At 35.5% G+C, this 12,767-nt stretch overlaps 1 protein-coding gene across 19 annotated transcripts in view; it reads left to right on the forward strand.

The window, feature by feature from the left end:
- Positions 1-12,767, forward strand: part of HDAC9 (histone deacetylase 9) — an 899,944-nt gene that overhangs the window by 629,766 nt on the left and 257,411 nt on the right. For all 19 annotated transcript variants that reach the window (XM_063101430.1, XM_063101421.1, XM_063101428.1 and 16 more), the window contains one exon: positions 3,035-3,212. In XM_063101430.1, the coding sequence (XP_062957500.1) occupies positions 3,035-3,212 (178 nt within the window). The remainder of the gene's footprint in view (positions 1-3,034; positions 3,213-12,767) is intronic.

A 12,767-nucleotide genomic window follows, 5' to 3' on the forward strand; every position in this document is an offset into this window, starting at 1 on the left:
TCTCACTAAGTGAACAATTTGTATACATAGAATGTACCAAATCTTGTGCCAGAAAAACAACATAAGCATGACATATAATGGCATATGCTGGTTGCCAGTGGAACACCCAACCTAATTGGAAGGTGAAGGCAAGACCCCATTAAGGAGAGGTGATGTTTGAATCAAGTCTTTATTTTATTTTAACTTCTCAATAGACATTCTAGTTGATTTTCATGTCCCTTTACCCATTGCTCTTCCCCCCTCCCTCTCTCCCATCCCCCCTCCATCTACATCATATCTGTTCACTTGTCTTAAGTTCAAGGAATTGTTGTGATTGTTGTGTCTTCTTCCCCTGACACCATTTGTTTGTATATTTATTTATTTATAGCTCCCATAAATAAGTGAGAACATGTGGTATTTCCCTTTCTATGCTTGACTTGTTTCACTTAATATAATTTATTCTAAGTCCATCCATGTTGTTGTGAATGGTAGTATTTCATTCTTTTTTATAGCCGAGTAGAATTCCATTGTGTAGATATACCACAGTTTCCTCATCCACTCATCTTATGATGGACATTTTGGCTGGGTCCAACTCTTGGCTATTGTAAATAGCACTGCAATAAAAATTGGAGTACATGTATACCTTTGACATGATAATTTCCCTTCCTCTGGGTATATTCCCAGCAGTGGAATAGCTGGGTCATATGGTAGATCTATCATACCATTTTCCATAAAGGCTGCACCATTTTGCAGTCCCACCAACAGTGTATGAGAGTTCATTTTTCTCCACAACATCATCAGCACTTATCATTCTGTCTCTTGGATATTAGCCATCCTAACTGGAGTGATATGGTATCTCAAAGTGGTTTTGATTTACATTTCCTGAATGCTGAGTGATGTTGAGCATTTTTTCATGTGTCTGTTGGCCATTCGTATATCTTCCTTTGAGAAATACCTATTCAGCTCCTTTGCCCATTTTTTTAATTGTGTTATTTGTTTTTTTGCTGTAAAGTTGTTTGAGTTACTTGTATGTTCTGGATATTAATCCTTTGTCAGGTGTATATTTTGCAAATATTTTTTACCACTCTGTTGGTTGTCTTTTCACTCTTTTGATTGTTTCTTTTGCTGTGCAGAAGCTTTTTAGTTTGAAATAATCCCATTGTTCATCTTTCCTTTGGTTTCTTGTGCTTTGGGGGTTATATTCATGAAGTCTGTACCCAATCCTACTCCCTGGAGTGTGTCCCTTATGTTTTCTTTATTTAGGAGTTTTTTTGTTTCAGGATGTATATTTAATTCTTTAATCCATTTTGAGTTGATTTTGGTTTATGGTGAGAGGTATGGGTCTAGTCTCATTCTCCTACATATGAATATCCAAGTTTTGCAACACCATTTGCTGAAGAGGCAGTCTCTTCCCCAGTGTAGAGACTTGGTACCTTTGTCAAAGATCAGATGGCTGTAGGTGTATGGGTTGATTTCTGGGTTCTCTATTCTATTCCATTGATCCGTGTGTCTGTTTTTATGCCAGTACCATGCTGTTTGGGTTATTATAGCTTTGTAGTATAGTTTAAAGTCAGGTATTGTTATGCCTCCAGCTTTCTTTTTTGCTCAGGATTGCTTTGGCTATTTGTGGCCTTTTGTTATTCCATATAAATGTCTGGATAGTTTTTTTTTATCCATTTCAGAGAAAAACGTTATTGGAATTTTGATGGGATTGCATTGAATCTCTAGATCACTTTGGGTAATATGAACATTTTCACAATGTTAATTCTTCCAATTCAAGAGCATGGGATACTTTTCCATCTTCTCGTGTCCTCTTTAATTTCTCTCAACAGTGGTCTGTAGTTCTCTATGTAGAGATTTTTCACATCTTTGGTTAACTTTATTCCTATTTTATTTTTTTTTTGGTGGCTATTGTAAATGGGCTAGCTTTCTTGATTTGTTTTTCTTCATCCTCACTGTTGGAGTATAGAAATGCTACTGATTTTTGTGTGTTGATTTTGTATCCCGCTTCAAGTCTTGAAAGAGTAAATGCTAGCAAGGTATATTAAAGCAGAAGAGCATGCACATTTTTATATCTATAAGAGTTAGGCTTATAACTTAAAAGACTTTATTAACCCTTTTAGCATCAGTTTCCTTATCAATGGCATGTGATCATCATGTTTTGTAACACTGTTCAGCTATTTTCCATGTTCTTGAAAGAACACAACATAAAGATTATGAATTCCCTGATGTTGAAGACAGAAAATATTCACTGGGTAGTACTGATGATTACATTAGCTGCCTATCTGTGTTTTAGAGATTGTCTTTCTTGGAAACAGAAGAATAGATTTAGTGAATCTTCCAGAAGCTTCCAAACTGTGGTTCTTTTATTCAATAACATGAGAAGTATGAAAAATAACAACATTGTTAAATCACTGAGAATATAGTTAATATTCTATAAAAGAAACAAATGATTTTATCATATTGAGATTATAGCAAAGAAATCATGAAACATTCATTGTTCTACACCATTTTATGAAAACTGAAAGGTGTCAAAATATAACTGTTGATTGGTACATTTTAGAGGTGCCCATAAATTTCTTTAACAATATTACTAAAATTAATTCAGGATAGAATTTTTAGAACTGAGCCTCCTTGGCAGTTTGAAAGCAGCTGAATTGTACTCCCGCTTTGTGTTGCAACAGTTCTGGGGCTGTATTCATAACGTTGGTATCAAGGTAGGAAATGAGTCAAAGTCAATGTTACTCTTGAGGTTAAAGGTATGTTTCTTTCAATCAGTTCAAACTGACAGGCCTCCTGCCATCACCTCCTCCTTAGCAGGGCAGACAGGCCCTGGCTGCAGTGTGAAAACATCTGTTGAATGGATTTATTGACTGGATCTTGTTTTTTCTCTCCCTTTCTCTCTCTCTCTCTCTCTCTCTTTTTTTTCTTTTTCCTTCACACCGTTTATTATGTCTCTGACCTGATGAACTTAATTTGTTGACATGTTGCTCTCAGTGTCTCCCTCGACCCCTGTCTCATGTTTCTTTCTACTGTGCTCTTTTCTTGGCAACAGCCCTTCCTGGAGCCCCAGCACACACGTGCGTTCTCGGTCTGCCAAGCTCAGCTGGCTGTGGTTGGCATGGATGGATTAGAAAAACATCATCATGTCTCCAGGACTCATTCTTCCCCTGCTTCCTCCATTTTACCTCACCCAGCCATGGACCGTCCTCTCCAGCCTGGCTCTGCAACTGGTAGGAATCCCTATAGACTCTCCCTAATAGGCAGGCTAAATGCACCGTTCTTGTAGGATTAACCGATTTAAATGCTCTGAATAATTCCAATAGCAGAATGCTCCATTTTAAATCAATGCAACCCAAATTTTATGAGGCTATGTTGGCCATAAGACAAACAGCACATCTGATAAATCTTGGGCTTAGTATTAATAGCCTCATAAATTGTTATCATTCAAGGGCCTGGAAAATACATCAACAGGTGCATGGGTTCTTTTTGGAAACACAAATCCCTACAACATTCTTTTGCAGTGTTCCTCAATCTCTTACTTTCCAGGAGCTTGGCCACCAGGAAATTTATGATGCTTGGCTTCCTCATTTGACTTTAAAGAGTGTCCCTTCCCCAGTTTGTTTTCCTGTTGTTTTCTTCTGACTTCCCATGCAAATTACTCATGAGAGTTGATGGTACTAAGGCAAATCTTGCTTGATTCTATGTATGTTAGTTTCATTTCCATTTATTATGGTACCTCTGGGTGGGCTTTTTGACCAGCCTCTTCCTTTGCCTACAACTGTGTTTGATATTTCAGAGCCTGGCTACAGAGAAAATCATGACAAATAATTCCAAGGCCAGAGGAAGGTCAAGTCAGGAGTACACACCAAACAAAAAGGGTGCTATGCCCTCTGCAAAGGAACTATGCTATAAATATATGTGTGGATAATTATTCCTTTTTGTATCCCATTCTAGTTCTATGCTCTCAAACTGTAGCTGATCAAATGAAAGATTTTGTATCCTTAAGAGACATAACTTGGATGCAGCAAAAGGAGATATGTACCCTCCTCAAAGGCTCTCACAGGTTGCCTGATTCATTTTTGAATCAATTTTCAGGATTTGGAGCTTATTTTTATGGCTTCTGTTACCTCATGCAAACCTTTGTGCTTGGAAAAGTTAAAATACCTTTTCTGAAATCATGTTCCTAAGCCTTCATATTATCTTTTATTTGAAAATCAGTGAATGAAATGACCAGGTTGTTTTACTTTGACAGGCATCTTTAATAAGTATGCAGAGTAGCTACTTTTTATAATGTGTTATACCACAATACAACATTCCGTAACAAGAGCTACACCACACGAGCCACCACTTCTGATCTCTGTAGTTCCTGGAGCATAGCAAACCTGCCCAGATAGCTCAGGTGACACAGGACTGTAGCTTACTGTCAGTGGAAGTCTTTTGGATCAATCATGCCCGGTGCTATCCCTGTGTGTTCAGAGATTTTTTGCTCAAAACCAAATATGTGCTATAGAGAGATTCTTTTTGTATGTAGCAAGAGCAGTAGCCTTTGAGAATTATACTTCTCAATTCTTTTCCTGAAAGTGTCTTTATTCAGCCTTAACATTTTGGAGAACACAGAGTAACAACCATCCTATCATAATGCCATTTCCATTGACTAAAATATTTTCCTTAATTGAAAAGTGTGCTTAATTATAAAATTTTATGTTGATGTTACTGTACATACTGCTGTCCACTATTATAATTCTATGGATGGGGTTTCTTTTCTTGGTTAAGAAAGGTGGCCCTTTCCTGACATATGCTGGTTTTCTCTACTTTTCTTATGTTCCTTCCATATGAATGAAGCAAGATCTCTGAATATTAGAGACATTCTTCAAGTTTGAGAAAACAGTGTTGCCATAGGGACAGGGTTGGTAGACCTTAGAAGAATCCAGGTGAAAGAGTGGACTATAAACCTAGTAACATAAACAGGACATAATCATTACCTGATCATCAAAGAAAAGACTGGGTCATTTCAGATAATTAGTTTCTTTCTCATAATATCAGCGTCCTAGTATTTACTACAGCATATATTCCAAAAACTAACAGAGAAATGAACTGAAGATTGCCTTCATATTTAGTGGATTTGATGATGTAATTTTTTGCCCAAATGAAAGATTATATAAATTTATATTTTAGAAAACACAGGATTTTGTGTTTTATTTAATGGGCATCTAATACATTATAGTTGACTCAACAAATACTAATTGCATAATGAACAACGTATGTATTCATTAGTTAAAATTTCAACACACTGCAGTTGAAAGTTGCTTTGTAATTATTATTCTGCTAAAGAATGACAAAGTAATTTATAAAGTATATATGCCTGAGTAGGGACAAACCTACTTATTGTCATATTTGAACTTAAAAATGTTGAAATCTCGCACTTAAATTCTTATGAGAAAAAGGCACAATAATTTTTTAAAAACATTAATGCAAAGTATATAATTTATGTCCATAAATAGCCACTCCCCTGACATTGGCATTAAAACATATATTTGGTTGATAAGTTTCATTTAGTGCTATTCCAAATTCAAAGGAAATGAAATGCACCATCTTCACTCTGCTCCTCCACATATTACTCTGGCTTTTATCCAAACTTAAATTTCCCCTGTAACCTGCATACTCTTATAATCCACATCATCTCAGAATTCACTTTAGTGTTCCTATTGATCTTGATTTCAGATGTGAGCTCTTAAGGATTTTGCTTCTAGCATGTTTGAAAATATATATTTTAAAGCATTAACTTCCTTTCTTTGATTTTTTAATATCTACATGTTGTGATATGTTTAAAAATTCAAAAGTGATATTCAAGCATGTTCTCTGGGAATATGTGGGTTTTTTAAAAAAGGAAGTCATGCAATCTCACCCATTCAATAGTTGTTCTGTTGAGAAGCAAGGAAGAGGGAACAAATACATAATAAAGTTAAGTGTGTTGCTTAAATTCGTTCTGTAAGAGCTATACTTTCTGGTACAAATAAAGAGTTACTTAACACTAAACTCACATACTTTCCAAGGCACACCATTCAAAACTTCACCATCTATATGGATTCTCAGCAACCAACTGGATTGGCCACACAACCCCTTTTTGTAAAGGACACAGCAATGTTCCACGGGGGAAATGTTTGAGTGCAATCATTTGTTAAAAGTTGAAGTCTTCAGTCCATTCCCTGTGAGGATTTGAATGAGCCCAAGAACAGAGACCAAGATGCAGCCAATACCTGGTGGTCTCACAAAGAGCCTGGACATATCTAGGCAAGAAGAGCATACATTCCTGCAGCTTCTGTAGTGATAGTGAAGAACATGTGTCATAGAGCCAGGTTGCCACATGTTATGTTATGTTATGTTATGTTATGTTATGTTATGTTATGTTATGTTATGTTATGTTATGTTATGTTATGTTGTGTTGTTATGTCATGTCATGTCATGTCATGTCATGTTATAGTGGAATATGTTATAGTGGAATATGGGTAATATTTAATTTAAGAGGTGCCTTCTTCATTCTTTTTAAAGATAAGGCATAGTGTTTATATGAGGTTCTGATAATTTAAAAAGGGCAATGTGTTTGTTTTCTCTGCCAAAGTCATCTATTCTACTCATCTATTCCTGATAAAGATGAGGCTTGGCCGTGGCTCACAAGAGAACATTCATTAGATGATAAACTTGTGCTAGTTTATACCAAATGATATTCATTGAAACAAAAATTTAATGGCAATAAATTTGATTGGCTTTGTCTTTCCCATCACCCCGTATAACTTTAAGGTCTTCTTTCTCCCAACACTACTCTACATAATCTATGTGGATAATTTCTTTCTTTGTAACATCTTTTTAGGCAGAGTCTAACGTGAGATAGAATCATAGTACTGAAATGAAACCAACATTTGTGAAAGTCTTTAAAAATAATGTAATAAAAAGAATTTTGAAATTGATGTTTAGTAAATGAAACATCATGATAAAAATGAAATAAACTTGAATATTTCAGTGTGAGAACAGCAACATTGGTCTTTTTTTCTGTTTTTTTGTTTGTTGGTTTGACAGCTAACTCCAGCTAAGCCTTCAAGTTTTTCAAATTTCAGATTATATGATACTTCCTTTAGGAAGCCTTCCTTGGCCAGCTAAACCAAAATTAAATCTATTATAGTCCCTTATAACAAACTGGATTTTTTCATCAAAAATTGTAATTATTTATTTATTTTGGGCATTGTGTTCCGATGGACTGTTGATAAGGGGAGAGACTGTTTTTTGATTCTTCCTAAACCTGTCACTTAACCACGTAGTACATAGAAGGTGCTCATATACAAGAGTACTTAGAAATGTTCATGGAAGGATTCATATTATCTTTTACTACTATTTTTCCACAAAGTTTTTGAAGCACCTTCACATATATTTCTTGTATAATATGCAAATGAATCAACAAACAAATGAACAGTTGAATGAAATGAGAGTAAGTAGATATAAATTGCATAAAATTATACAAAAAAGATCATTGGTATATTAAGTGAAATTTTGGGTAACATTTGTATTTTTGTTAATTTCAAAATTGATACATGTTCATTGAAGGCAATTTGGTAAGTCTAGAAAACTATAAAGGAAAATCAACTCAGTATTTTATCACTCAGAGGTAACCACTATTAAAATATGGTCACACTTTCAGTATTTTTTTTCCTCTTATGGGTTTCTCTTTAACATAGTTAAGAAAAGTTATGTATTTGTGTACATAGCTCTGTTCATGTGTTTATATGTGTGTCTGTATGTATGTATGTGTATGTGTGTATGAGTATATATATATATATAGAGAGAGAAATACGTAGATATGCATGTGTGTGGGTGTGTGTGTAAGATCTTCCTAAGTAACTTTATTACTACCTCTATCAGAATGGAGAGACCAATTTCCTTTTGGTGGGTAATCAATATTTTAAATCGCTCTCCTCAAATATATGTCATTGACATTTCTCCTGAAAACTTCCAAAATTTGCTCTTCTAATTTTCACTGAAGATGATAAAAAATACAAGAGTGTCCCAATGTCCATGGAGGACTGGTTCCAGAAACCCCCAGAATAACAAAATCCTCAGACGCTCAAGTCCCGTATGTAAAATTGCATCGTATTTGCATGTAACCAATGCACATCCTCCCATATACTTTAAATCATCTCTAGGTTACTTAACCAAATACAATGTAAATTCTACATAGAGAGTTGTTATATTGTACTTTTAAAATTTGTATTATTTTCATTGTTGTATTGTTATTTTGTTTTCCCTGAATATTTTCAACCCAAGGTTGATAGAATCTGAAGATGCAGAACCCGTAGATGTAGAAGGCTGACTGTAGCTGTCTTGTTTATTCAGGAGATTAACTCAACTTGATCATATATATCAGATGCCATAACATATGTATTAATATATATTATATTTACAGATCTATAGTTATAAATTATAAATTATTTATGTTCTCTTTCTATATATATATACACACACACACATATTTGAAGGGGGTGAGTTTTCACTTCTGAAACTGTGATCCTATTACCTTCACACATGCTTGGACCCAGACTTATTGGGACACAAGGGTTTTTTTCTTTGAAAAGTCTGGAAATGGTCAAATGCTCAAAGGGTTTAGCATTGAAGAGGAGAAGTCTGAGGCTGACTTCATATGTGTTTCTTTATGGGCAGCCTATTTTATCTTTTCTGGGGCCTCATGGTGGATTGTCTTTATCCTGTTTAATTTAAAAAAAGCAAATGATGAGCATTTACAATTACTTATTCATAAGCATGTCTTCTTCTACTCATGGAAAACATCTATTATTCAGTTAGTCTGATTTCCTCCTCAGGAGCAATCACAATCTTTTGTTCAGCTATTTTGTCTCTGACCTCCACACTTTCATATCATCATGTTCATCTCTTTGTCCTTTCCTTTATATTCCGGGGGCTTTTCAAGTTTGTATTTAGTGGCACTGATCTGGTTTTCTGAACTGTAAATGCCTTTCTTTATTGCTTCCAGTATCGATTTTAATTTTGCTACTCTTTAATTTCCTTGAATCCCTACTTATCATATCCACCTTTCTTTTTACTCATCCCATTGTCTTTTTAATTTAGTGTCATCTCTCTCTTTAGATTTTGGCTCCTATTTTATAGGGCCAATGCCTTTTGATACTTGAGGATGCCAAAGCATTTTCTAAAATCTTGTTTTCATTTCTATAGTAAATCATTGTTCACCAAGCTAAATAGTAGGAAGGACATTTCCTTTATAGTTTTTGTAGTATATTCTCACAGGCCCTGTTTTTTTCTTTTTCTTTTTTTCATGCTCGCTTATTCTTGAATGTAGAAAAATCTTTCCAGATATTTTGCCAGCAAATGTGTAGTGAATTGTGTTTGACTTCATTTTTTTGCCAACTTACATGCTGCTTGAATCCTTTTCCTGGCTCCTTAGTTGAATGGCAACACTTAATCCAGCTCCTAGGCTGTAACAGACTTTCATATAATGTTAGGGGGTAGGTCTATGGTGAGAATGTCTTCTACTCCCTTTCTAGCTGACTGATACTCTGATAAGATGATTCAAAAACCATAAAAGCAGAACTGTCAGTCTTAGAAAATGCTTCCTATCTACTGAGAGGCACAATATACCAATTTTTAAAAAATCATTTTTGGATATTACATCATTTGCTTGCTGGACACATTAAGATTCACACATAGTTAAAATTTGTACTGTTTGGTACTTTGATTTATGAGTTCCTGTTAAAACATGTTATAACAAATATTATCAGTAGTAGAATGTGAAGAGTATGTGTTGGGAAAATAGAATAATTTAATCAGGCCCCCTCACCTGGGTGCAGGTTGGGGGTGGTGCAGCATTCTTTGTAAACAAGTTGTGTGTGGGTGGAGTTAGTGCACCTTCAGGGTGCCACCACCTTGGCTGGAGTTTACTGCCTTGGGTGGCCACCACCTGAGCGGCCATGCCTTTCCAACCTGTGGCTTCCAAGGACATGTTTGCCAGTTACCTAGCTCATAGACCCACGTGTAAGGGGTCTGGTGACCCTGCCTGGCGTGTGAGGGGTCTGGGGACCCAGCCTGGCATGTGAAGGGTTTGTGACCTAGTCTGTGAATGGGTTTGAGGGGTCTGTGAGCTCCAGACCTAGCTCTAGCTCGACGATATGGCAGAAATAGAAAAAATAAGGCAAAATAAGGCTTATGGATAGAGTTATGGTTAGAAGGAGTAACAACAACTGCTATGGGTGTGATCTGAAGGTTGTTAAAAATGACCCTTGTTTCAAAATATATTCTACCTATTTTAGTAATTCTAATATTTGCAGGTTATTTAGTTTTTTAAAAACGATTTTTATTTTTTTAGGAGTTCTGATCTGACCTCCTAGTCTCACATCATTTTTTTCTTCCTTACCAGAGGTTTTTTTTTTTTCTTCTTCTTTTTTTATGTATGTAATTTAATGATATTTCCATGTCTCATGTTTTCTACTAGATCATAAGTTAAATATAATAAAATGAAGCTACTGGTACTGGGAAAATAGTGAACATTTAATGACAGTCTACTGAATCTGCATCTTTCAGGAGAGATGTCGTGTCATATACGTTTGTATTGTGCTAGTCCTTGATCCAGTCCCCTGGCCCTAGAACTTGCTTAAGAAGTATAGTTTAGCAAATACCTTGGGAAAGTATGAAACCTCAGGCAGTTGCCAGAAATGCACTATAAAGTTGAATGTTAGGAACTAGGAATCAGAATCAAGAGTTTTAGGTCTAAACATTTTAGACTCAACTTTCCTTAATAGACCAGGTAGACCCAGCCTACAAGTTCTGACTAGACTCAAGTCTAAACCTGAACAGTGAATGGAGTCTATGGCTAAGTAATAACTTAGCTATGTATAATGTTAAAGAAAAATGAAAGACAGTACACTGGATGCTTCAAGTACATTATCTCCTTTAATAAAACTGAAAGCCAGAGAAAGTAAAAAGTCCAAGCTTCTCTAAAAAATGTGTCAAAAACTTTTCAATAGTTTTTTTTTTTTTTGTGGGAAACAAATTATTAGTGTTTAAAACACAGGTAAAGATTTTAAGACTCCTTTGTGTATTTTTTCCAAATCTTAATTTTAACTCTTGTCCCATTGATCAAGAGAAAGATTGATCCACTGGCTTATGTTGCAAGTGGTAGCCAGTGGAGCAGAAAGAGTCAAACAAAAATAGAATTCCAAAAGAAATCCCAAGAGAAGAGTAGGCTTATTTCTCACCCTATAAGTCGTTTCCAAGGGGAGAGAGAGAGAGAAAGAGAGAGAAAAGGAATGGAGATGAAGGATGAGGTTAAAGTCTCACCTTGTGGTCTACCTGTTAACACCTCATTGATACATCATTAAGATGAGTCAGTGGAGGTTTGGGGTTCCAGATTTTATTTATTTCCTTTTAAATTCAAACGTCTTTCCAAGAGCTCCTGGACTTTGTATTATAATCTCCAGATACCTGGCAACGATTTCCAGCTACCATAACCTGTTTCACAATTTTCTTTTTCTTGGCAGTAGGTTATGGGGAAAATGTTAGAAGGGGAAAAACTACTGTGGAGGTGAGCTTGAATATGTCAAGAGATGAAATAGAAAAAAGTTAAGCAACATAATGATTAAAATATCTACTCTTGAAGAATGTATTTTCAAAATGAGGCAGATACTATACTTTTTGTTTCTATATTATTATTAATGTATCTTTTATTTTATGTAGTATGAAACTGTAGATGGAAATATGTTAAACAGTTCCTGTTATGTAATAGCAATTCATAAATACTTGATAAATCTGAATTGTACCTTAGTATTTTAAATGTTATTCTTCCTTCCTACCTGGCTTGCTTTCTTTTCCACCTTCCTTCATGTCTTTTCTTTGACTTTATTTAAAGATATTTGTTCATATTGGACTTTGTGCAAATGAAAAAGAGAAGGACTTTGGGAAAAATGCCATGTAGAAAAATATAAAGCTGAGTAAAATAAATGCCTATATTAGGGGCACTTGTTTCTAGGAAGTTAAGGCATAAATAATAAAAGGCAGAATATTGGGCCGACCCCGTGGCGCACTCAGGAGTGTGCAGCGCTGGGAGCACAGCAGTGCTCCCACCACGGGTTCGGATCCTACATAAGGATGGCCGGTGCGCTCACTGGCTGAGCATGGTGCGGCCGGTCACAAAAAGACAAATCAATCAATCAATCAATAAATAAAAGGCAGAATATTAAAGAAATAAGACCACAAAAACTTCAGGAATCCCAGGATATCAACCAATTTGGTTGATCAAGGAAGACTTAATAATGGAAATATCTGACCTAGCTCTTGAACCTATCAATTTATTCATGTATTTTATTCATTCCTTCATTAAAAAATACTTTTGAGGACCTACTTTATTCAAAGAATGTTTACAGACACTGGGAGTTCAGAGGTAAACAATGCAAGTATAGTCTGTATGCTTTCTTAGATCTTACCATCTAGTGAAGAAAATGTACAATTAACAAAATTATAAACAATTATGTAATTGTGATAAGGGGTCTGAAGGAGACCTAGAAGATGCTAAGAGAATATATGGCAGGAGACAATGTAGAGATCTCAGAGAATGCTTTGTCAAGAAAGTGACATTTCAACTGAGCCTTGAAGAATGAAAAGGAATTAGCTGGATGAGGGTGGAGTTACAGGGGGGCTGGAAGAATTGTTGGCATAGACAGAGCAGCATGTATGAAGATCCCCAAGCTTGTAGGATTTTGTCCTTTATGCAGGAT

This window comes from Cynocephalus volans, chromosome 6, assembly GCF_027409185.1.
Source record: "Cynocephalus volans isolate mCynVol1 chromosome 6, mCynVol1.pri, whole genome shotgun sequence".
NCBI classification, from domain to species: domain Eukaryota; kingdom Metazoa; phylum Chordata; class Mammalia; order Dermoptera; family Cynocephalidae; genus Cynocephalus; species Cynocephalus volans.